The 27,671-nt window shown below is 42.2% G+C and overlaps 1 protein-coding gene across 6 annotated transcripts in view; it reads right to left on the bottom strand.

Annotated features, from left to right (window-relative positions):
• Positions 1-27,671, bottom strand: part of KCNMB2 (potassium calcium-activated channel subfamily M regulatory beta subunit 2) — an 846,546-nt gene that overhangs the window by 197,802 nt on the left and 621,073 nt on the right. For all 6 annotated transcript variants that reach the window (XM_073626249.1, XM_073626251.1, XM_073626250.1 and 3 more), the window contains one exon: positions 71-241. In XM_073626249.1, coding sequence (XP_073482350.1) covers positions 71-241 — 171 coding nt within the window. The remainder of the gene's footprint in view (positions 1-70; positions 242-27,671) is intronic.

Below are 27,671 nucleotides of genomic sequence, written 5' to 3'. Positions count from 1 at the left end.
AAAAGAAATAACCCTGTAAAGGCAATTAGGCCATATAGATTCAAATTGGAGGTGACAGAGACCAAATTACCTCTGCATGTATGAACGGAGAAGTGTTATTCCTAGGAGAAAATACATCATAATGGAACAGACCATCATTGTAAGCCCCAGGAGGATTGCTCTGTCTTCTCCCGCTTTTAGTGCTGTCACAGTTTTCCTTTTGTCCAGAAGGTCATGGTCCTTGATTTTTTGGTAAAAGTTTCTGAAAGAAAATTTAATTGTTATTACTATTTTTAATCAACTAAAATACAGATTGTAATTACAGTAAAAGTGCCATTAAAGCAGACCTTGTTTCAAAAAAGTCTTTACTCTGTTAACCACTTCAGCTCCAGAAGGTTTTACCCCTTTCGTGACCAGGCCATTTTTTGCGATACGACATGGCGTTGCTTTAACTGACAATTGCGTGGTCATGTGACCCTGTACCCAAATATAATTGATGCCCTTTTTTTCCCCCACAAATAGAGCTTTCTTTTGGTGGTATTTGATCACCTCTGCGGTTTTTATTTTTTGCGCTATAAACAAAAAAATGACAGACAATTTTGAATAAAAAAAATATATTTTTTGCTTTCTGCTACAAAACATTCCCAATAAAAAAAAATAAAAAATTTAATTTCTTCATCAGTTTAGGCCAATATGTTTTCTGCTACATATTTTTGGTAAAAAAATCCCAATAAGCGTATATTGATTGGTTTGCAAAAAAGTTATTACGTCTACAAACTATGGGATAGCTTTATGACATTTTTATTTATTTATTTTGTTTTACAAGTAATGGCGGTGATCAGCAATTTTTAGCAGGACTGCAACATTGTGGCAAACAAATTGGACACTAAGTGACACTTTTTGGGCACCAGTGACACCAAAACAGCGATCAGTGCTAAAAAAAATGCACTGTCACAGTATAAATGACACTGGCAGGGGAAGGGTTAACACCAGGGGCGATTAAAGGGTTAAGTGTGTGCCTGGTAGGTGCTTACATACTGTATGGGGGATGGATACATTGGAGGAAAAGAGAGATCCATGTTTCAGCTTAGCTGAAACACAAGATCTCTCTCTTGCTCCCTGACAGATCAACGGTTTGCCTTGTTTACACAGGCAGCCCACTGCTCCGTCTCTCCGCTGAACGATCGGCGGGTCGTGGCGACCATCATGGCTGCCGAACCCGTTGATTGGCTCCCGCTGTGTCCAATCACAGTGGGAGCAGCACTCCGGTGGCACGCGCGCTCAAACTCCTACACTGTGTGCCGCAGTATATATGCAGTGGGCAGTCTGGAAGCGGTTAAAGGATAAGTTCGTCTTTTAAAAAAATTCAAATAAATGCACATTTTTTTGCAGGTAAACAGATTAGCACTTACTATTTTATTTATTTGAGGAGCTTGGAAAGCATTGCATCAGCAATCAGCAGATCCCTGGTGCCATGCAGGTCTCCTGCAGACTGTAATGCCCCGTACATACGGTCAGATTTTCCGACGGAAAATGTGTGATAGGACCTTGTTGTCGGAAATTCCGACCGTGTGTAGGCTCCATCACACATTTTCCATCGGAATTTTCGACACACAAAGTTTGAGAGCAGGATATAAAATTTTCCGACAACAAAATCCGTTGTCGGAAATTCCGATCGTGTGTACTCAAATCCGACGGACAAAGTGCCACGCATACTCAGAATAAATTAAGAGATGAAAGCTATTGGCTACTGCCTCGTTTATAGTCCCAACGTACGTGTTTTACGTCACCGCGTTCAGAATGATCGGATTTTCCGACAACTTTGTGTAACCGTGTGTATGCAAGACAAGTTTGAGCCAACATCCGTCGGAAAAAATCCATGGATTTTGTTGTCGGAATGTCTGATCAATGTCCGACCGTGTGTACAGGGCATAAGAGTGAGCTTTCAGCTCGTACATCTTACAGGCAGGCAGTTTCACACTGACAAAAAGAATCATTGAACTACCACAGCGCTCAACAGTGCTGTGGTATTTCATTGAGAACTACAAGCCTGATGAAGCGGTTAAATGCTACAAAACTTGTTGAGGACAATGATATCCGTGAAAATCCATCATATCCTGATTCTCCTTACTAGGGGACATGAATGCTGGTGATCTACATGGATCGTTTATGTATATCTTTTATGATCTGTATTACTAAATACTTGGATATCCTGTTTTTATAATCCTTTCCATTAATACATTTTTTTAAATTTTTTATCATACTTTATGTTGTTTAAGTTGTATGTACCGAGATGATCCTTCATACAACTCCTTTATGGGTGATCGAGTGGGATCTCCCAGTCTTTTTCCCTTTCAATTGGATGATGGTACACCTTACTCACTCTATATGTTGTCTACATTAATAGAGGCCTTAGCTTTTAAAGAATTGCAAGCCAACGGCCGCAAAGGTTGTCGGTACTTGTAGTTCATTCATTCACAGAACTCTGAATGAAAGATGCAGCTGTGCATGTAGAGTCCCACAGGGCTGCGCTCTTTTCAAAAAGTGACAGCTGGTATGGGGAACTTCTCCTCATACTGTTGTCACACAGTGGGCTTGGATCACCAAGCCACTGCAGGAGCGGGAACATGTTTCCGAAGCTGAACTTATCCTTTAAAGCATACAGATTGTACTGTGCTATATCACAATCTCAATAATTTTTTCTTAACTTTTGAAAAAAAAATTCTAACAACAGCCATGTTACTCTTCTGTGGAGTTTAGATAATGCAGAAATGGAGTTCCAGCCAAAGTTACCATCTCCAATGATTTTTATTACTGACAAAACATGAACATTTTACTGCCAGAGCACATTTGTTAATGAGAACCTGGAACATGACAGAAACTCCTTTTTTATAAATGAAAGGAACTGATGTTCAAACAACATGAACAATATTTAACCATTAACAATATCCACAACATGTAATCTGCTTGGCTGAAAACGTCAAAACATATTGACAACATTTTAGCATGACTCGAATTATGAATGACCCGGGGAATCCTGGGATGAGGAAAGAAAACTAATCCCGTGGCAGTGAAAAATGGTGGTTATTATGAGGTTGTGCCTAACAGTGAAAGTAGCTTAAAGAGGGATGATTAAACAGAATCTGAGCCTAATCATTGTATACGGAGGAGGGATAGAGGGGGAGGGGGGAGATGGGGAGGGATAGAGAGAAAATGGAGAGAGAGAAATGTGGGAGAGGGGGGAGGGGAGAGAGGTAAAGAGAGGGAAGGAGACTTGAAGGAGAGAGGGGAGGAGAAGGGGAAGGAGAGAAAGGGAGAGGGGAGAGAGATAAAAACCATGGGGGAGAGCTAAGGCAGAAAGAGTTAGAGAAATGGGGGGAGGGGAGGTAGAGAGAGAGGAACATGAGAAAGAGTAGTGGAGGGAGGGGGGAAAGAGAGAGTGAAGGAGTGAGGGGAGAGGGAATAGAGTGAGAAAGAGATAGAGAAAGAGAGAGTGAAGGAGTGGGGGGAGACGGAATAGAGTGAGAAAGAGATACTGTAGAGAAAGAGAGGGGGAAGGGAGAGAGGAAGGGGAAAAGGGGAAGAGGGGTAAAGTGAGGAAAAGAGTGGGCTGTGGAGGAGGGGGAAGGAGAGGGGAGGAGAGAGTGGAGAAGAAACGGGAGAGAGGGAAGAGCGAGAGAGAAGGGAGAGAGATGGGGAGGGGCCAAGAGAGAGAGAGAGAACGGTGGAGAGAGAGGGGAGTGGTAGGAAAAAAAGGTAGGAGAGAGGTGGGATAAGGAGAGAGATAGATGTTGAGGGGGAAGGAGAGGAAGAGAGGGCAAAAAAGAGAAAAAGAGAGGAGAGAGAAGGGAGTGGTAGGGAAAAAGAGTTAGGAGGGAGTAGGGATAATGAGAGGCGGAGGAATAAAAGAAGGGGAGGAGGTAGGGGAGAGAGAGGATAAAAAGGAAAAGAGAAAGTCCGTGCGTGATGCGGGAACCCGTGCTGGATTCACACGGGTTCTCGTATTGCATATGTGTGAACTGAGCCTAAATGTGCAATCAAAAATGCCTTTATCCAACTGACTTAAATTATATGTAAACCTTTAGCTTGTAAAACAGCCCATTCATTTTAATATAGAAATGAAATGCAAAACATTTCTGTATATACTGTACTGTATATATATATATATATATATAGATATATATATATATATATATATATATATATATCTATATATATATATATATAGATATATATATATAGATATATATATAAACTATAAATACTTTTTATTTTTTTTTTATAAGTGATCACATAATCTCTGTTCTCAGCTGCATATGGAGCTTCATCATTGAAGGACAGGCAGGCTGTTCTTCCAGCACAGGAAGAAAACTGACCATGCTAGGAAAGATGTGCTATAATGCCTAGTGTGGTCTGTTTGAAATAGGAAAGCAGGGGGATTGGCAGATACACCAGATATTTTTACAAAAGAAAGCAATGCAAAGAGAACAGGGTACTTTTTACCATAAGTACATGGTACAACAGGCACATATCAGGAATATGAAATGTTGGGGTAACATATTCTTTAAATATTCTTTAAATATTAAAATACTAGAGAACTCATAACATGCACAGTGTTTACAAAAATTACCGTCACTCTCATCCTACCTATGTGTGATATGCAATTGTATGATCATAACTCTAGATCGTAATCAGAAAGTCCTAGAGCTTAATTTACAAAAGTACTCAGGTAGTACATATACACTCTCTGCTCTATTGGCAATGGAGGCCTGGGATAAACTTCGGAGGACTTTATGCGTAGTGAGTGGCCTGCATTTCTTTCCATAGGAATTATTACAGTTGGCTCAAGGTTTAAAGGTTCAAGGCTTGGGTTGGATTAAATAACATGTATGATGTATAGGTCTGGAAAATGATTTTGAAGTATATGTAAACCCAGTCAAATAAAATGTACAAAAATCTTTAACAAGTAAATGTAATATCAATATAATTTTTAATTCATTTAATGCTGGTCCTGCCATAAAAGGCCTTGTTCAGGAACTTCCTGTGATACTATAGCAATGCTTTGTCCCTGTCTCCTATTGTTCTTTTGTTTGTCACCCTCTTACATGTGCTTCCAGTTGAGACTACAGACAGCTGAGCCAATGGTCCAATGACATGAATCCAATAATGGAGCAGATACATGTAGACAGGAAGTGGCTAAAAGAGGCTGCAGGAGGTCAGTCAAACTGAAATATTGTTAGGAAAAAAAAGGATGAAAAAAATGTCATCCAGTAAGGGTATACAAATGGCTTAAATTTTGTTTTTTTACTTGACACTTGACAATCTCACACAAGCTCACGTTTAAAGCATTTCAATGTGTCAATTGTAATTAAAAGAGGAAGCAAGGGTTAACACTACCCTTCCACAACACCCTGACATTTTCCCTACCCATTTTTTTAAAACATAAGGTGTGCTTTATAATTGTTAGTATCATTGACTATGTTTTGGGCTTTGTCATCTGGACCCATAAGATCTGCATCTGACCAAGAACAGTTTTATAAAAAAAGACAATAAAGAACATCTGGTATCAGTAAATAGTCAATAGGAATTTCTGTTAAACGAAAATGCTTTCTTTTAGGATCACCTACTTGGTATGCAATGATTAAGCCTTGTACTTACCCATTAGCAGATTGCTATCTTAAGGGATTTAATGTGCCATTTGCATTTGGTATGCCATGGCAAGAAAACCAATTAGCATAAATGTTGTGGAAAATGAAGAAGCACAGGAAAGGTTGTATTATCTCTGACATTTTGGCCTGGAAGTCCTTTCTATCCCCTAGAGCGGGAACTAGCTGAGCAATGCTCTAAAGCTTTGGAGCAGAAAAAAGAATTACAAGCACTCTGCACCTAGGGATCACAAAGTATATTAATACACACAGAAAATCTGGTATCTTTGCATCAGTAAAGTGCTGCAGACAGGTGGTATTTATGCCAAATGCTTGTTTTTTCAACATGGCTGAGAGATACACACAAAAATAATGAAGTAAATAAAAATATAATTAAAAAATAAAAATGACATTGGTGACAAAGAGATCAGAGGCTCTGTATAGTCAATAATTTTGCTGTGAGCAATGCATTTTTTTAATTGTATTGCTGCATATTTTCATGAATCTTCAAAAATCACATGCTTACGAAAAACTCCACACTAACGAATAGGGAGCCATTGCAAATAAAATGATTTTCGCTATGTAGTAGTTAAATCCTTAATTTGCTTTTTCTGCATCTTAAAAATCCAGTTAAAGCGTAAACCCTTACAATAAGCTTAAAATATTTTGATCTGTTAAACCTGAACTCCAGCCTAAAACTAAGTACACACAGGCCGAATGTTGGGCGGCATCGGGCGGTTCAATAGGAACTGGCCAACTTTCGGCCTGTGTGTACTGGAGTCGGGCCAGCTTCTGTCGAAGGGGCATGACCAAAAAAAGTCTGCCGATCGGTTTACCAATCAGCGCTCTCAGCAAATGGAGATTGTTGTATTAACGTTGGATAGCTAGTACAGCGGCTCCTCCTGAGCTGTCAGTTTTTTTTTCGTTCAGCCCTGCTGGGTTCAAGGAAAAAAACTGTTAATGTGTGCAAGGCTTTTCCCTCAGTCTTGTATGGGATCCTCTAATGAAAATGGCTCTGATTTCAGTGCACGCTGCAAGCTTTTCAAAGTGTGCATTGGAAGTTGCAGCAAGTCAAACAGAGCTCGCCTTATTTCCTTTGCTGGAGGAAGTCTAGCATCATCTATCGCTTTACTCCCCCACTTTTCAGTCTCTGGCCCACCCATTTCATTGTTTGCATTACAGTTTTTTCAATCATGGAGGCTCAGCATCACATACTGATGTCATCTAGGGCAGTTTGCATGTAAATGTAACAATTATATTGTAACATGTTTAATTGCTTTTGGCACCCCTCAAAGCAGAGCTAAAAGCATATCTCTGTGTCCCAGAATATGGGGTGCAGGCTTGTCCTAGTACCAATCCAGGGGGATAGTAAAAGTGAAGGACAAAGAATTGCTGCTACTCCTGACCAGCCCAGGTGAATAAACAATAAAGAGTGACCTCAGCCTAAATGTCCCAACTAAACCATACACCCTGATGCATTTCGCCATGCCCACCGGGGTCATAGTCACCCGGTAGGCGGGGTAAAATGCATCAGGATATATGGTTTGGAGGAAAATTGTAAGCTGAGGCAGCTCTTTATCGTTTATTCACCTGGGCTGGTCAGGAGTAGTGGTGGCAGGGCAGCTATCAGAAATTTTTGGGCCCCTTACACAGCTTCAGGCCTAGCCCCCCCCACCCCCCTCCCCAGCCTTACCACCAACATTCCCCAGGGCTTGCCTATGAGCCTGTATACTTGTCAGCCCTCCTTACACCTGTATATATGTCAGCCCCCCCACACACAGACCTGTATATATGGCAGCCCCCTTCACACACCTGTATATATGTCAGCCCTACCCCACACACCTGTATATATGTCAGTGCCCCCCCACATACACCTGTATATATGTCAGCGCCCCCCACACACACACCTGTATATATGTCAGCGCCCCCCACACACACACCTGTATATATGTCAGCCCCCCACACACCTGTATATTTGTCAGCCCCCAAACCTGTATATTTGTCTGCTCCCCTCACACCTGTATATATGTCAGCCCCCCCACACACAGACCTGTATATATGGCAGCCCCCCTCACACACACCTGTATATATGTCAGCCCCCTCACACACACCTGTATATATGTCAGCCCCCCCCACACACACACCTGTATATATGTCAGCCCCCCTCACACACACCTGTATATATGTCAGCCCCCCTCACGCCTATATATATGTCAGCCCCCCACACACTTGTTTATTTGTCAGCCCCCCAAACCTGTATATTTGTCAGCCCCCCTAACACCTGTATATATGTCAGTCCCCCCACACACACACCTGTATATATGTCAGCGCCCCCCACACACACACCTGTATATATGTCAGCCCCCCCACACACCTATATATTTGTCAGCCCCCAAACCTGTATATTTGTCTGCCCCCTCACACCTGTATATTTGTCAGCCCCCCCACACACAGACCTGTATATATGGCAGCCCCCCTCACACACCTGTATTTATATCAGCCCCCCTACACACACCTGTATATATGTCAGCCCCCCCAAACACCTGTATATATGTAAGCCCCCTCACACACCTGTATATATGGCAGCCCCCCTCACACACACCTGTATATATGTCAGCCCCCCTCACACCTGTATATATGTCAGCCCCCCACACACCTGTATATTTGTCAGCCCCCTCACACCTGTATATATGTCAGCCCCCGAACACACACACCTGTATATATGTCAGCCCCCCTCACACACACCTGTATATATGTCAGCCCCCCTCACGCCTATATATATGTCAGCCCCCCACACACCTGTTTATTTGTCAGCCCCCCAAACCTGTATATTTGTCAGCCCCCCTCACATCTGTATATATTTTAGCCCCCCCACACACACACCTGTATATATGTCAGCGCCCCCCACACACACACCTGTATATATGTCAGCCCCCCCACACACCTGTATATTTGTCAGCCCCCAAACCTGTATATTTGTCTGCCCCCTCACACCTGTATATATGTCAGCCCCCCCCCCACAGACCTGTATATATGGCAGCCCCCTCACACACCTGTATATATATCAGCCCCCCCACACACACCTGTATATATGGCAGCCCCCCCAAACACCTGTATATATGTCAACCCCCACACACACCTGTATATATGTACTGCACAGCATGGATCCCCTTCACCCATCCTGCCTTCTTAGGGGCCCCTTACAGTTGTAACGGCTGTACCCCCCTGATGGCGGCCCTGAGCAGTGGTCCTTTATTCTTTACAACTATATGTGTAATAGTGATGTGTATCTAGACTCTACAATTATGCTATGGTTTCAGATAAAAATATATATGTAGTGTGCACTTAAGGTGTAACTCTAGATAGTATTTTTACTGCATTATTATATTGGTCCAGGTTGGACCAATGTAAGCTTGCATATGTTATATCTGAGTGATCGCTGGGAGAACTGCAAACCACTGTAGTGGTCAGCACTACTATAGTTATACCAGCAGTCTTCAGAGTCTTGTCCTGAACAACATCTCTTCTGCATAATAACCACGGGAGGTATCTTGTTCAGCACTTCCACCATTCACAGAATGTATTGGATTTTTTTCAATAAATGCAAGGCATTCTCTAATCATACCTAGAGTTCAGTTTTAATTTAAAAAATGTGCCAGATAAAATTCAAATGAAACATCCTTATTAGGAATGATATATTTCCAAATGTGTGTATTAGGTAAAAGGTATGTAATAAAATCGTATTGTGCCATTTTTCCTAAAAAAGGAAGACATAATTTGCTGTAACTCCCTAGAGATAAAGGTTGATTTTGGTAGTGATGGATTTTTAAATTTGTTGCATGCCATAGAATGACTGATTGGCCCCTAGTTTTGGATGACTGTAGGTTCAGGAAGAAAAATGAACAGATTAACTATAAAATAACAATGATTAATTAAGAATCATGAATCATTTATTCACAATATTTTTGCACCTTCCCAACTTTACATGATATATGTGGGTTATTATGTGATTAACCAAGGGTGTAGATTTGACTTAGAGGTTAGACATTAGTGCATTTAATTGTGGTTGATTGATTAATTAAACTGTCAATGAGTATCAGTGTTGCAATATGTCCCTACTAGTGACTTTTGCTAAATGAAATATTAGGGAAATACAGAAGCATGCTAACGAGGGTTTAGAAACTTGTTTGTTGGATTATTTATTGGTGAATGGCAGGGAACAATTAAGATAAATTATGTCACCTGTGAATGTAGGCTACACAATAGCTAGAACATTTTAATGGTGACTCTGCTTTTCCTTTTGGCTATTACTTTGGTGATGTTTTTTTAAACTATAAAAGCATGGAATCCTACTGTACATTATCAAAAATATAATCAATTTACAAGAGCTTACTGTACAGTATATTACCTGCTGTGTTCCTGTTTACCTGTGGCAGTGTAAACTAATAAGGACTTTATATATTGACTCTGTAAGACCACCAGAGTAATGTATTGGATCTGTTCACGGTTAATGGATCTGTGGTCCACTATATGACATTAAGTGATTTGTTTTTTTTTTAGCTTCATCTGTCACAAATTGTTTAATTTTTCCATTTAATTAACTCTTGTGGCTTGACGCTCATGTTTCTTTTTCACTTTATTTTTATTTATTGTTTCACTTCTTGTTCTTTATCTTTCCTTATTCTCTTAATATTTTGGTTCAATAAACTTGTTGTTCCTTGGGAGGGACAGTTGAGCTTGGAGGCTATTTGTAAGCATCAGTATCTCGGGGAGCATATCAACATAATATGATCATTTAGTTAAACAATAGTCAATGCTGTACAGATTTTTTCAATTATATTTGTAAACATTTTATGATTAAGTTCCTGCTGTGATCAATGTTTAGCGCCAGTATCTACATTTGTAATACCTTATATTAAAGGGAAAGCATAGTTATTATCACATTATTAAACTGTATATATATAAAAATAACTTTTTTAGGTATTTCATAGTGTGGGAAAGAGTTTAAATTCCTGCCAGTTAATTTTCTACTACCTGTGTAACAATGGAGACATTTACCTTTACTTCTTGTCTGCGAGATGCAAGCAGCCACCAGTAGCTATGGTTCCTGACAACCTGTCATGTGTACAGGTTTGGCGGCCACAGCTAGCTGTCAAATACAGTATCAGGAATCAGTAGATTTCTGTCACTGTCATTCGCACCAAGGCAAAATGCCAGTGCAAATGTAGCCTAATGCCGTGTATACACGATCGGAAATTCGGCCAGCAAAAGACAGATGAGAGCTTTTGGTCATAAAATGCGACCGTGTGTATGCTCCATCGGACATTTGCTGGCCGAATTCCAGCCAGGAAAAGATTGCGAGCATGTTCTCCATTTTTCGGTCTGAAATAGTTCCTATCTGAAAATGCGATCGTCTGTAGCAATTCCGACGCACAAAATTCTTATGCATGCTTGGAAACAATTCGACACATGCTCGGAAGCGTTGAACTTCATTTTTTCGGCTCATGGTAGTGTTGTACGTCACTGCGTTCTTGACGGTCGAAAGTTCAGTGAACTTTTTTGTGACTGTGTGTATGCAAGGCAAGCTTGAGCGGAATCCTGTTGGAAAAGCCATCATATCTTGTTCCGACCAAAATCCCAATCATGTGTACGCGGCATAACCCTGCAGCACTCTATCCAAAGATAAAAAAAGGTTTTGTCTACAGATACATTTTAACATTAAACTTAAGAAACTTATATAGAGGGTGTGGCTAGGCAGAATTTGTCATAGTGTGCAAGAGTACACAGCATACTTTCACATTATGGCCCACTTACCTGTGTAAGGGCTCTTTCACACGGAGGATCCGTATGTCCGTTTTTCATCCTTTCGTTTTCGGATGAAAAACGGACATACATGTATCCCTATGGAGTGTCGGATGTCAGCGGTGACATGTCCACTGACATCCGACCTGCTCCGATCCGAAAAGTGTAACGGAGGAAAACCCTACTTTCCATCCGCTTTCGGATCAGATCGGGTGACGACGGACTCTACGGTCCGTCATCATCCGATCCCCCATAGGGGAGAGTGGCGCTCTGACAGGTCCGTCGCTGCACAGTGTGCAGCGATGGACCTGTCATTTTTCTGCTCAGCGGAGATCGGCGGAGCGATCCCCGCTGAGCAAGCGGTTGTTCACGGGGCGGATCATCACTGATCCGCCCCGTGTGAAAGAGCCCTTAGTGTTTCTCAGCAATGAGAGGTGCAAGCTCCCTACCATCATTGCTGCCATGTTCTTCTTTTCTTCCTCATAGTCTGGTGGTTCTGCTCCCATTTGGCAGCCGATGATCATGTAACTCCTGTACATGTGCACGGGAGTTACACTATCCTGAAACGTGACTCCATTCTCTGTATGCAACAGACGGCTGCATGTGTATATTTATCAAAAATGTATCAAAAAATTAGCTAGTAAGCTTTTTGGCGAAAGACAAAGGGGATGATTTACTAAAACTGGAGTGTGTACAGCTATGCACATAAACCAATCAGCTTCTATTTTTTTTCAAAGCTTAATTAAACAAGCTGAAGTTAGAAGCTGATTGGCTACCAGACACAGCTGCACCAGATTTTGCACTCTCCAGTTTTAGCAAATCAACCCCAAAGTCTCTTCTTTTACATTATTCTTCTTAGTTCAACTATTTTTTTTTATGTGACTTATGTTTTTTTTTATGCTCAGTCATCCTTTATTTTTTTAGTGTATTAAATTGAAGATTTGCAGACTGATCACTAGATGACTTCAGTGAACCTCTGTGTCTCTGGTAAACATTTCAATCACACAGGAAAAGCATTGTGCTTAATGAGCAATAACTTGCATTGCGCCAAGGAATAATAAACACAATCACTTTGTAGAAATGCAAAACAATACTAAGGCTGGGTTCACACTTATGCCGGATGTGGCTAACAGCAGGGGTCCGGTGCGTCCGTTTTCTCCGTTTCAGGGACGAATCAGGCCGAATTTTTGCCTGAATTCGGACCTGAAATGGAGCCAAAGACGCACAGGACCCCTATGCAATCTGCCCTGCAACCGCTCTGGAGATGTGTGAACCGGCTCCATAGAGAGCCGGTCACAGTCTCCTGTCATGCGAATTGGATGCGAAATCCACATCCAATTCACACTAGTGTGAACCCAGCCTAAAAGTATATGTGTGCAATGAGCATTAGTGGCCACCCCTTTGCACATACCCATTTAGTCACAGACTATACATCGATGGAAAAGTTTACAGTTGATTTACTATAGAACACAATTACTTTAATAACATTAGAGCTGAATAATGAGCTTCACAGTATACTTTAATAAATAAATAAATAAATACTTTTATAGGAATTCATTCTTGTGTGTGTGTGTATTTGTGTGTGTAATGCACTGGTAAGTTACAACATCAAACACTCTGGGCTTGATTTACTAAAGCTGGAGAGTGCAAAATGTGGTGCACTGTGCATGGTAGCCAATCAGCTTCTAACTTCAGCTTGTTCAATTAAGATCTGGCTAAAATAAACCTGGAAGCTGATTGGTTTCTATGCAGAGCTGCACCAGATTCTACATTCTCCAGTTTTGATAAACCAACCCCTCTGTGACTACTTTCTCTTTGATCTAAGGCCGGGTTCACACTGGTATGACACGACAGTAGTACCACTTTGGATCCGACTTTTCCCTTCGACTTGAAGTCCGACATGCGTCCGAATTCAATGAACAGGGATCTGACTTTGATCCCCAACAATACCAGGCACTGTGTCTGGTATGAATCTTTAGGGGGAACTCCACGCAAAATATAAAAAAAAAACGGCACGGGTTCCCCCTCAAGGAGCATACCAGGCCCTTCTGTCTGGTATGGATTTTTGGGGAACCTCCACGCCGAAAAAATGGCATGGGGCCCCCCAAAATCCATACCAGATGCTTATCCGAGCACACAGCCCAGCAGGTCAGGAAAGGGGGTGGGGACGAGCAAGCGGCCCCCTCCCTCCTCAACCATACCAGGCTGCATGCCCTCAACATGGGGGGGTGCTTTGGGGCAGGGGGGCCCTGCTCTCCCTGCGCCAACGCACCTTGTCCCCATGTTGATGAGGACAAGCGCCTCTTCCCGACAACCCTGGCCGTTGGTTGTCGGGGTCTGTGGGCAGGGGGCTTATAGGTATCTGGAAGATCCCTTTAACAAGGGGCCCCCAGATCCCAGCCCCCCACCCTATGTGAATGAGCATGGGATACATTGTACCCCCACCCATTCACCTAAAAATAGTGTCAAAAATAAAACACATTACACGTGTTTTTAAAGTAATTTATTAGGCAGCTCCGGCATCTCTTCAAATCTCTTCTTCCCTCTCTGACTCTTCTGTGTCTTCCGCTGACGTCTTCTGCCTCTGTTGGTTCTTCTCCCCTCTCCAGTTCTTCTCCCCCTGTCCGCTGTCTTCTGCCCGGTCTCCTCCGCTCTTTTGCCCACTCTTTTGCTCGCTCTTTTGCCCGGTCTTCTCTGCTGTCTTCTCCCTCTGTTCTTCTTCTGATGTTGACTCAACGCTCTCTCCTGCTCTAATGCCGGGTGCGCGGTGTGCTACTACTTACATTGGCATGGAGCATGGTCACCGTGTAACGTCAACGTGCCCCTCCCCTTATGATGTCAGCACCCGGGGCATGATGGGTGGTGACGTCATAAGAGACATGCCTCCGGTGACCCCGCCCTATGGCAATATAAGTAGTGTCACACCACGCATTCGGCATTAGAGTGAGAGAGAGCGTTGAATCAACATCGGAAGAAGAACAGAGGGAGAAGACAGTGGAGAAGACTGAGCAAAAGAGTGAACAAAAATAATGAGAAGACAGTGTAGGAGACCCGGCAGAAGACAACAGAGGGAGAAGAACTGGAGAGGGAACAGAAAAGAACCAGAGAGGGGAGAAGAACCGACAGAGGAAGAAGACATCAGCAGAGGAGCCGGAGATGGGAGAAGAGATCGGAAGAGATGTCGGAGCTGCCTTAATAAATTAAAAAAAACCTGTGTAATGTGATTTATTTTTGACACTTTTTTATAGGTGAATGGGTAGGGGTACAATGTACCCCATACTCATTCATATAGGGTGGGGGGTGGGATCTGGGGGCCCCCTTGTTAAATATGGCTTCCAGATTCTGATAAGCTCCCTGCCCGCAGACCCCGGCAACCAATGGCCAGGGTTGTTGGGAAGAGGCCTTTATCCTCATCAACATGGGGACAAGGTGCTTTAGGGTGGGGGGATGCAGGGCCCCCCTGCCCCAAAGCACCCACCCCCCCACATTGAGGGCATGCGGCCTGGAACGATTCAGGAGGGAAGGGGGCGCTTGCTCATCCCCACCCCCTATCCTGACCTGCCGGGCTGCATGCTCGGATAAGGGTTTGGTATGGATTTTGGGTGGGACCCCCACGATGTTTTTTCGGCGTGGGGGTTCCCCTTAAAATCCATACCAGACTGATGGGCCTGGTATGTTCTTGGAGGGGAACCCATGCCGTTTCTTTTTTAAAATTTGGCGTGGAGTTCCCCTTCAAGATCATCAGAGCACAAGTCGCATGCTAAAGTCGGATCAGTCAAGACGGTGATCTGACTTTGATCCAACTTCAGTGATATTCCATGGGCTTAAGTAGGATCAAAGTCGGACCAAAGTAGTGCAGGGAGCATTTTCAAAGTCGGACCGACTTTTGTCAGACCAGGTAAGACGGCTCGCATGTGAACCCAGCCTAATAAGCTGTTTTCAGCAAACCCAGAGGTTACAAGTGATCAGGCAACTGAACATGGTAAAAGCAGTGCCATAACTGCACAATGTACATGATGATGTCATAGCTCTGGGGGTAAGGGGCAGGGCAACACCACACTGATCCATTACTGAATATAGACCACAACCATGTGTATACAGAACACACATTATTTGAAATTCCATATCAAAACCTTTTTTGATCAACTTGTTATTCACTGGGCTGCTCAGCAGAAATGAGAACATTTCATTACTTCTGCCCTTTTCTGGAGCTTATGCAGAAAGTTATGCATTATCTATGTAGTAGACACAGCTCTCTCTGCTGCCTGTCTTTCTTTCAAGGTTTTAATTTTCTCATAGAAGGCGTCTGCCTTGAATTGCCTTATTTTATGTGATGCTCACTGATTCATGGGAAGCATTTGCATATTGTAAGCCATTACTTCTAATGCAGACTCTTAGCCATAATTAGATTAAGTATGCACTCAAACTGAATAATTCCCCCCATACATGCTCTGTAGCCATGCTGAGCTCAGCTGAGATCCTTCTGGATGAATAAATATACAGCTAAAGCTTAAACATACTCTTAGTTTTCGTAACTATGTCTAGTTGCAGCATTAGTATAGGAAATTATCACAAAATAAAGTCAATGCTTTGCTAACATATAATTTGATTAATTTAATAATTTTACTGTATTTTCCATAGCTACAAATAACATAACAGGTCCATAAGGTGTAATAAATCTTCACCAGAAATCACAATCCTCATTTTGGTTGTTTAGTAAGATTAATAATGTGTAGTGAATAGAGAGGAAAATAAAAATAACTAATAGATATACCAGATTCTGTATGAAACACAACGTCAATAAATGTCAGCCTAAAGAATTGTGAAGTGCCTATTTAAACTACATTTAATCAATACTGTGGAATGATAAATATGCTAAGAGGACTGGCCAGTCAGGGTTTTGCAACAGTATGTAAGTGGAAAGGGAAAACTGCATTGGAAAGGGACTAATACATGTGTGATCCATAGTTTGCTAAAAAAAACAATTTCTTTCAATTGTAATTAAGTACCATAAAAAAAAAAGTTGCATTATCTGAAAAAAAAATTAAAACAATTTTAAATTGTAACATGTATGTATATAACTTTGACGTATAAACTGTTCTTCTATTTTAGGTGCTTTGGCAAAAGGGAGGCGAAGGAATGAGAGCTTAAAGCGTTCTCCCAGACAAAAAGTTAGGCTATATTCACACAGTGCACATGGACGGCCAGGGGCAGCCACCATTGAGAATCAATAGGTTATTCCTGGCAGTTCTAAAAGCTGCATGCACACTCTGTGTGAGAACAGCAGCAGTTAACAGTGTTGGATGTCAGATTTGTACTCTATACAAATCAATGGCTGGCACCACCATTGTTCGCATGTAACCATCCATCTGAGCACTTACATGCAATCAGAGCCTCCTACTGACCCTGACAGTGTACATCGAGGGTTGGCATCTCTGTGCAGTTTCTGGCCGCATAAAACCTGGCCGCAGCTATTCAGCCAGTTTGTATGCATCTATAGCACAGAGTGCAGCTGCGCCTGGAGGCAGTGTGTAGCCACTTTTGAACACAGCATACTATTTCCCCCTTCGCCCGTGTGAATGTAGCCTTTTACATACATCAGCAACTACCTTTATGCTTTTTTCGATTAGGCTACAATCACACAGGCGGGGGGGGGGGGGGGGGGGGTAGGGTTGCCACCTTATTCCTTTAACACCGAACACATAATGATTACACAGGTTCTGTGGCTGATTAAGATGGTAATTGTACACACTTGGTGCCTTATCTGAATTAAATTAGCCTCAGAACCTGTGTAATTCATATGTGTTCGGGTTTAAAGGGATGAGGTGGAAACCCTGGGGGGAAGGTAATAGTTTACTGCATTTAGAGGTGGCTGCACTCTGTGCTATGGCTGCATACAAACTGGCAGATTAGCTGCAGTTACACGTGGAGAATCTACTGATTCTTGCAGATGGCTGTCCTTGGCCACCTGTGTGCACCCATGTGAATGTAGCATTATTCACAAGACTAATGTGATCTCAGGTGCCCCATGATTAAACAGATACAGCCATCCATGAACTTCTGATAATTTGCCAGTCTTACAGCAGCTGTAACCAAGATTGCCTCGGACACAAACCAATGCTGGTCACAGATTAAAATAGCCATATAAGTTATTGAAATCTGTATGGAATTATTATTATTATTATATAGGATTTATATAGCGCCAACAGTTTACGTAGCGCTTTACAACTTGAGGGTAGACAGTACAAATACAATACACTTTGATACAGTAGGAATCAGAGGGCCCTGCTCCTTAGAGCTTACAATCTAAGAGGGAAGGTCAAGAGATACAAGAGGTAATACCTGTGGGTGATGTGCTCATTGAGAAGATAAATGTACAGTTGTTAGGTGGGGGCCAGATAGGCTTCTCTGAAGAGATAAGTTTTCAGGGATCATCTGAAAGTGGATAAAGTAGGAGAAAATCGGACAGATTGGGGTAGAGCATTCCAGAGGATGGGGGAGGCTCTGGAGAAGTCCTGAAGGCGAGCATGGGATGAGGTGACAAGGGAGTTTGAGAGCAGGAGGTCTTGGGAGGAGCGAAGAGAACGATTAGGTTGGTATTTTGTGACTAGGTTAGAGATGTAGCTGGGGGCCAGGTTGTGGATGGCTTTGTAAGTTATAGTTAGTATCTTGAATTTAATTAGGTGACTGAGTGGCAGCCAATGGAGGGATTGGCAGAGGGGTGTAGCAGATGCTGAGCGGTTTGTGAGGTGGATGAGCCTGGCAGCAGCGTTCATGACGGACTGAAGTGGGGCTAGCATATTTAGAGGTAAACCAATGAGGAGGGAGTTGTAATAGTCGAGGCGGGAGTGGATTAGAAGCTTTGTGGTGACATTGGTTAGGAAGGGGTGTATCTTAGAGATGTTGCGGAGATTGAGGCGGCAAGTTTTGGATAGTGATAGAATGTGGGGACGAAAGGTTAGTTCAGAGTCCAGGATTAAACCTAGAACCTTGGCGTGGGGAGATGGGTTGATAGTTGAGCCGTTGATATTGACAGGGAAATCAGGGGAAGTGGCACCTGAGGGAGGAAATATCATGAGCTCGGTTTTGGATAGGTTGAGTTTGAGGAAGTGATGTGACATCCAGGCTGATATGTCTGCTAGTAAGTTGGTAATGCGTGAGGAGACAGATGGGGAGAGCTGGGGGGTGGAGAGATAGATTTGGGTATCATCAGCGTAGAGATGATATTTAAAGCCGTGGGAGGCAATCAACTGACCCAGGGAGGTGGTGTAGACTGAGAAAAGGAGAGGTCCAAGAACAGAACCTTGGGGGACCCCAGTGGAGAAAGGAAGAGGAGAGGAGGAAGTAGAGTTGTAAGTGACACTGAAGGAGCGGTGGGATAGGTAGGATGAGAACCAGCGAAGAGTACAGTCACGGAGACCAAAGGAGTGGAGTTTTTTGAGGAGGAGGGGGTGGTCCACTGTGTCAAAGGCAGCAGAGAGATCCAGGAGAAGTAGTACAGAATAGTGTCCATTGGCTTTAGCCATTAGTAGGTCATTTGAGAGTTTAAGGAGAGCAGTTTCGGTGGAGTGTTGAGTGCGAAAACCGGACTGAAGGGGATCAAGAAGTTTATTCACGGTCAGATGGTCGCTTAGTTGGTTGTAGACCAGTCTTTCAAGAAGTTTGGAGGAGAATGAGAGTAAGGAGATGGGACGTAAGTTGTTGAGATTGGTGGGGTCCACTGAGGGCTTTTTAAGTATGGGGGTGACTAGCGCATGTTTTAGAGAGTTTGGGAAGATGCCACAAGAGAGGGAGAGGTTGAAAATGTGAGTTAGAGAGTGTAGAATCGAGTCAGAGGGTGAGCGTAGCATTTGCGAGGGAACAGGATCCAGGGGGCAGGTGGTTAGATGAGTGTTAGATAAAAGTTTAGCAACCTCAGTAATAGTAGCAGGGTTGAATGAGGGAAGTAATGATTGTATCTGTGGACATTGGGTGTTGCATGGGGGAGGTTTTTGTGCATTGGTGATCTCCTCATGAATGAATGAATGAATGAATGAATGAATGGAATGTGCCTTACATTAACTTGAAAAACTTTTCAATTGAAGCAAGCTATATTTGTGGACCTTTAATTATTATAAACCTATTAATAACAGTAAAATTGCTGCCCCAATATTCCCTGAGATTTTATAGGTGTATATGTATGTGCCTAATCCTCTAAGTACCTTACACTACCTTAGCCTAAGGATTTTCCCCCCACATGGGGCATGTGAGTAATGCTTTCTAAATCAGTAAGGGGCATACATATATGTGGCTAAACCTATCCATACATTATACAATCTGATTGCTCAAACTCTGTACAGTTTCCTTTAGGGTTACCAAAACTGTAATATGTAATGTAATATGAGGACAAACCTAAGCAATCTATTCAATTAGTATCAAATCAGGGAGGTCCTTACACGCATAACTGATGGTAGAACTAAAGGAGCTTGTACATTTAGATTGCATGGTCTGGGAATCTTGGGCAACTACATTACTGCTATTATTAGCCTAGTCACCATCTTATTTAATTACATTTCTACAATCATCCTTTACTCTAGATGCCTCCCAAAGGGTGATTGTCTTACACTTTGTCAATGATTAGTGATGTACTATCAAATAACCTATTTATGATCCATTACATGAGGTCTGTATGTGCAAGTACATTGTATATATGTGGTACTTACCTACTATAATATAACTGTTTTTTCATTATAAGATTATCTTTACAATTTAAACTGAAAATAATAGGTAATCTTGAAAGGACTGAATGAAAACGATCAAACTATTTAAGATAATCTGTGATCCGTGGCATGTAACTATTCTATTTTGATGAGACTTTTTAATGGTTTTAACCAGGAAAATATATGAGTTTAATATATTCTCTTTTTTTAAATAAAAAATAATATTTCTTTATCATTCATTCAGGGACACAAGATCAGAAGAAATTATAAAATAACTGGGTTAGACTACTGCTTACAGGAGGAACTGGACAGTGGCAAACAAAAAAGCCAATGGCAAGTTGAGTATAATCCCTCCCATTCCCATCATGCTTCAGCTTTTTGCTAGGGCCATGGAGGATGGACACTTTTTTTCTCCTTGGAGAAAAAATTATCAATTTTTCTTTTTTCATCAAGAGTAATTTTTTTCCTTCAATCAAGATTCTTCAGTGTGCTGCAGAGCTGAGATCATGTTGCAGCAATCTGGATGAGCAAATCCTCTGCACTGCCTTGGAGGCTATTCCTAGACCCTGCCACAATTAAGATGCAGGGCCAGCCTGTAATGTGACCTTAAGCACTGGTCTCTGCTCATGGCTCTCCTCAGATCACTTAGTATACCAGTTTGCTAGCTGTGGAGAGCTTTGCAATTCCAGGGCTGTAACACAGCCTTAGGTGGGATCCAGTCCTTAAAAACATCAGTCGGAGTATGCCCACTTATAGGGCAAAGAACCCCTAAACTATAACAATGTTCATTGACTTTGGCATTGAAACTCCCAGGTACTTCAGTACCATGCTTGTTGCTGCATGGCACTTTCTAGGCCTCCATTATCTATTATTTTGGCCTTTGCCCCTTTTTGAGCATGGTACAATTGTATATGTATCTCCTGCGGATCTCCCTGAGCTGGTTAACTCTTTGGAAAATTAGGAGAATTAAATGCTGCATTACTAAAAGCTGTGCTGCATTTGCATTTACACTGACACTTCCCAGCTTTCAGCATGAGGTACTGTAGTTCCCCCCACAGCTCTCTTTGGAAGGGTCATGGGTTTACCTCAGTTTGTCCTCACTGCTGCCTCTGGTTGTATAACCTCACCTGCTTTCAGCAGCGGATTTGTGAGTTAGCAAGATATTTTCACACATTACCATACTTGCAATATGTCAGATCATAGGCACAAAGGAAGTGGTCCCTCCAGCTCACAATCATCTAATGGCTCTGGGGTGGCCTGCAGCACCCCTCCTTTAGCGCCTGATGCTGACTGCTTAGATTGTTGCCTCCTGCTTGAGTCCACAGGTTCCTCAGTCTTCCCTACCTTCCTCAGGTGTGGCTCCCTTCTCTGCTTTATCCAAAGAGGAATTGTTTAAAAGGGTTTTTTTACAGATATGCTAGATTTTATGAACAAAATCACTACCCTAATAGTTGCCTCAGAATGCATGGGCCACATACTTATTTCTCTGCCTTCCTCTATGCTGGAGGAACCTCGGTCTGCTGGCATATGCCATATCAGTTCTTATAAATGCAGTATGAACTTATGATTTAAAATTGGAGCAACCTGTGTCTGAAACCACCCCAAAGGCTCCCTTAAATGTCACAAGGCTGCAAAAACATTTCCAGCACATTCCCTAACTGTTTTATATTAAGACCGAAAAAAATTCCAACATAATTTTTACTCCTCTAAAATGATTGCTGAACAATGTCAAATTGTGAAGGCGTTTGTAATAAAACGTACCATCTTCACTGAGGTGTCAACCATCTCTTGTCATAACAAAACAACAACTGCTCCCATTTGGGATGATCTGGTGTTTAAAGACCAAATTGATTGAATGTTTAGTGATGAGGTTGAAAAGTTGGCTGGAACACCTTTCAAAGTCTTGGTGGGCCCTACCTTACAATATTCCATAGCTGTCATGTCTACAGTATGTGTCAGAGCCTAAAAGTCTAGATGAATGAAATATCTAAGGAGCCTGAAATTGATCACAGTTTTGAAGTGTATAAAGCTTATGTCAGGTACATTACACTACTGTGTCAATGGGCTAGTGGATATTGTAGGTGCTATACCCAGAGAGTGTCCTGTCTAATAATATATTGAGGACTCTTTAGCTAAAATGCTGGTCTGCAGAATACCAGTACAAAAAATGCCTAGGTCATATGCCTTTAATGCCTCATGCACACAGATGGTTTAAAGCTTACAATATATTCTAGCATAAAATCCTGCATTTTTTCCTACCCAGGGAGCCGCAGGTCCATAGAAATAGCTGTCTGTATAAATGAATGGCTTTATGTAATCATACTTTGGTATATGCCAGTGTAAAAACACAAATGCGCTTATGACGTATTCCCAGAAAGCAGAATTTGTGCATTTGGAAAATACATTGTATATGATGCAGTTTCTTAGGCAGGAGTAAAAGGGCAGGATTTTACACTACAACATATTTTAAACCTCAAACCATCTATGTGAATGAGGTCTTACTGATGAATGTCTATTTGGTTGCTCTCTGGACAGAAGTATCAAAGAGGTCACAAAAGGAAAAAAGCACCCTTTTATACCAGCAAAACAAATTTAAGCATTAGCCTGGTAAGCCTCCGGCTTCTGATGCTAAAATTAGTCCCTTTCATTTCTTCCAGGCTTTTTAGGTCCAAATCTAAATCAAGGAACTAGTTCCATTGCAGATTTTCTTCTAAACCTGCAGTCAAGTCCTTACAATGAGGTGATGCCTCCACTTTTCAAATGCTAATGAGTCTGTTGTGACTGCTTGGATCAAAAGCATATCAGACTAAAAGATCTCCATACTGCTTTGGCAGAACATTTCTTTCAATGCGTAATTGGTATTGTTCTCCCATCTTGAATCTCAAGACATGATGGAGGGAAGCTATGACTGACCTGGTGAATTCCATACAATTTTTTTGCACATAAATGAAAATATTGAGTTTTCATTTATGTGCAAAAAAATTGTATGGAATTCACCAGGTCAGTCATAGCTTCCCTCCATCAGGGGGAGTACCTGACCTTTGTGGACTTTAAGGATGCCTACTTACATGTCTCCATTTATCCAGCAAATCAATGCTACCCATGAGTTACAGTAGGCACAGAAGATTATCAGTTTGTTGCCCTTTCTTTTGGTCTGACTTTGATGCCCTGAGTATTCACCAAGATCTTAGCTCCTGTACTTGCAGCACATCTGTTAGATAGCTAGCCAACTTGCAGCACCGCTGTTAGATAGCTAGACAACCCCCTGCTAAGAGAACAGTCAGCACAAACTTTGCCAGTCAATGTCAACTGGACTGTCCAGACTCTATAAAGGTTTGATTGGATCCTGAAATTTCACTAGTCAGTGATGGTACAAATTCATCACGTGGAGTATCTACAAGACAAACACCAGACTCTCCGCTTTTGCATGAATGTTCTGGGCTTGATGGTAGTTTCCTGTCCCATTTGCCCATTTTAACTTCATTCAAATGCAACATTCTGGTTGTGTAGGATAGGAAACTATAATCCATTGTTGTACCAGTATGCCTGACACTGAGGACCAGGTTGTCTTCTGACTCAGCAATTAAGCCCTGGAATCAGGGAAATTTTTCCTTCTGATGTCTTGATAACACCATGATTTTGACCACAAATGCCAGCATAATGGGTGGGAAGGAGTCATAGACACCTTGTTGTTGTGCAGGAAATTTGGTTGTCAGAAGAAGCTTTCTCCCTATTAGTATTCTGGAACTCCAAGAGATTTGGCTATTCCTTCATGGTTCTACAAGGTCATCCAGTTAGGATTCAGCCAGACAATTCCACAGCAGTCTTGCAGCTCATAGAGAAGCAATAATGATTCTTGGGCAGAGCTAAATGTTCCAGCCTTGGCCATCAGTTACATCCCAGGTGTGGACAATTGGCAAGCAGACTTCATCAGCCAGCAGAGACCGGTCCAAGCTAGAGCAATGTAACTATGTAAAAAAAAAAAAAAAAAGCAATGCAATACTTACATTTCAGCTTTAAGCCTCCTTTCTCACTAAGGTGGTCTCTTCCTTTTACCTTATCCAGGACATTGTATTTCCATTCCTCTTTCCTTCGACAATACATCCCAAAGAGACTTCCTTCCATCATTTATATGTAGCTAGAACTGTCCATGTATACTCAGCTACAGCTCACAGCTGTTTAACAATTGTGTTGTGAATGCAAACTCAATAGTGCACCCTTTGGACTTAGCCAGTGTACTAGAGCACAGATCTTACCATAAAAATAGCACAGCATTTTTCACAAGCATAAAAAAAAAATAATAAGATACTGAAAATGCTAGCATGCTTGCCAAAACCCATGCTGGTAAAGAACATTGAAACAAATAATACATAATTTCTCATTGCTGCCGTTTTAGTTCATTCAGGCACGGTACAAAGAGCACCCATCTGACATTACCATTTGTGTGCTAAGTTTAATAAAAGCAGATACATAGTAATTTCTAATAACGGATGAACAACTCACATGGTGCATGGACCAAAATAATCAAAGTGAATGCTCCCCCCTACAGCTGCAGGTTTTTGCTCTTTTTTATTAACTAATTGTTATAGGTAATAAAAAAAACTAATTTGTTGTTTTAAAAGATTATATTCAGAAATATATATATATATATATATATATATATATATATATATATATATATATATATATATATATATATATATCTACAGAAAAGTCCCGTTCCATCATATATTATGATTTTTAACTGATTCTTGGTTGTAAATTCTTTAAAGTGTCCTTTTTCTTTTAGGAAAGAAAAATGTGCTGCGCTGAGAAATGGGCGTGGTTTACATAGTGGGTGTGGCTTATATGGGCGTGGTTCAAATGGGGGTGTGGTTAGAGTCTGAGATGAATGAGAGATGGAGAAAGAAAGGGGAAAAGAGGGAGGGAGGGAGAGAGAAAGAAGGAGGAAAGGAGAGAGAAGGAAGGAAAGAGGGATGGAGGGACAGCAGGCCCAGATCCTACACCACAATAGAAATGTGTATTCCAGAGTTTAACAAATCAGCAGATAAAGATACTCCAAACACCTGGTGTTAGCGCTTCAATCATCTCAGCACAATGGTTGTTGTGGTGTCAGGATGATTGAAGCGCATTATTACTATTATTACATTGTAATATAGAATGAAATCATTCAACTCACCATAATCCAGAATCATTGGAACCCCTGAGCGTGTCACCTGCCACGTCGCCTGCCACCAGATGCCATCAGGTGCCCCAGCAGAGTCCGTCCTTGCATCAGGTGCCCCCAGCAGAGTCTGCCCTTACATCAGGTGCCCCCAGCAGAGTCTGTCCTTACATCAGGTGCCCCCAGCAGAGTTCGTCCTTACATCAGGTGCCCCCAGCAGAGTCCGTCCTTACATCAGGTGCCCCCAGAAGCAGAGGCCCTCCTTACAGATCTGTGTCCCTGGCAGAGGAGCCCCTCCTTACATCTGGTGTCCCCAGAAGCGGAGCCCTCCTTACATCTGGTGTCCCCAGCAGCAGAGCCCTCATTTACATCTGGTGTCCCCAGCAGCAGAGCCCTCCTTTACATCTGGTGTCCCCAGCAGCGGAACCCTCCTTTACAACTGGTGTCCCTAGCAGAGCCCCTCCTTACATCTCAGTGTCCCCCAGCAGCGGAGTCCCTCCTTACATCAGTGTCCCCCAGCAGCGGAGCCCCTTCTTACATCAATGTTCCCCAGCAGCGGAGCCCCTCCATCTGTGTGTCCCCCAGCAGCGGAGCCCCTCCATCTGTGAGTCCCCCAGCAGTGGAGCCCCTCTATCTGTGTGTCCCCAACGGTGGAGCCCCTCCATCTGTGTGTCCCCCAGCAGTGGAGCCCCTCCATCTGTGTGTCCCCCAGCAGTGGAGCTCTCCTTCATGCTGCGTCTGTCTCCTTCAGCGGCAGCTAGTCAGTTCCCGGCTTTCTTGTTCAGTGGAGAGGGGAGGTGCCTCCGGGCCATGCAACCAATCGCCTTCAGCATACAAGAGAATTATCTACTTGTACACTGAAGACAGAAGCGATTGGCTGCCCCTCCCTTCTCCACTGAACACACGGGAATAGTCCTTGCGGTGGCGGGGGCCATCTTTTTGTAGCCCGCCGGCCATTTGCTGAAACATTCCCAATTTTCCCGGGACAAAAGCAAAATCCTGGGAATTTAATCGGGACGAGGGTCCCAAAATCGGGATTGTCCCTGGAAAATCGGGACTGTTGGCAAGTATGGGCTTTGTTCTAAGGTAAGTATTTCATAATGAGCTAGTAGGCGACGCCTACTAGCTCATTATGCCTTTATCTTACAGGTTTTTTTCTTTTCTTTTTTTAAGAGTTTACAACCAATTTTAGAATAAGATTCTTGATCCCCTTCAGTCTGGATTTCACCCTGAACTCTCCACTGAAACTGCTCTTTTAAAACACACAAATGACTTACTAACAGCAAAAAGCAATGGACATATTCTGTACTCCTACTTCTGGACCTTTCGGATGCCTTTGATGCAGTTGACCAGCCCCTCCTCAAAAAAAAAACTTTACTCCTTTGGTCTCCATGACTGCGCTCTTTGCTGGCTTCCTTCCTACCTATCCCACCACACCTTCAGTGTCACTTGTAATTTTACTTAATTAAACAGAGATAATTCCCCTAGTGGACTTTAAAGGCACATATAAAAAAAAAAAATGTGTAGGAGAGTATTTTAAGTAGACAGCAATTTATTAATTACAAAAAGATCTCATAGAGACATCAAACAAATGACATAAATAAAAAGGAATGCGGTTTCATATATTTATAGCTATTGATACCAATACGCTTGCACCCGACGCGTTTCGGAGTTGTTTTAGCCTCCTTCTTCAGGGGTGGTTGTAAGCTTTAACATAGATTTCTAAATAGGAAATAGTATATACAACATAGACATAATAAATATATGTATATATCAATCAAGCCATAGACATATATGTGCAATATTATATTCATTTCGTTTACACTTACATTGGTATATATAAATATTGGCTGCGCATTCCAGAAAGGTTTAAAAACAACGGTGCTGACACATACTGCCCATCAAGCGCGTCTTCCAATTGTGGTGTGTAAGACTTTGTTTAGTGTGCCCAAAGTATTCATATAACCTCTGTCAAGATGGAAGTAGCTGGGTATGGATATATAGGGTGGTTTTACTTCCTTATGATAGGAAGAAGGGCCCATCAATCGAGGGCATACAACTATTTTGGATCTGGAATCACACTGAGGCCAAATGAGGGTCCTGTAAGTTACGAAAATGTATAGATAGATGTATAGTGACCAAAAATATGAGTATATTCAATGGTAGATAAGAAGTTTTTAGATGTGTCCTACCTGATAGGCCTACTGTACAGAGTTCGAAAAAGAGCACCAACTGATAATAGGTGTAGACCAGGTGGATCTCGGATAACTGGAAAATCAACATGGAGGAGAAAGGACATATAAAAGTCTCATTCTAGTACTTCTGTCATTTGTCTTGACAGTTTAAGGTGTATATATAGGTATGTATTTAAGGATTTTGTAT

This window comes from Aquarana catesbeiana, linkage group LG04 (genome assembly GCF_042186555.1).
Source record: "Aquarana catesbeiana isolate 2022-GZ linkage group LG04, ASM4218655v1, whole genome shotgun sequence".
NCBI classification, from domain to species: Eukaryota; Metazoa; Chordata; class Amphibia; order Anura; family Ranidae; genus Aquarana; species Aquarana catesbeiana.
The sequence above is the reverse complement of the archived record's forward strand: the minus strand, read 5'-3'. Positions and strand labels throughout refer to the sequence as shown.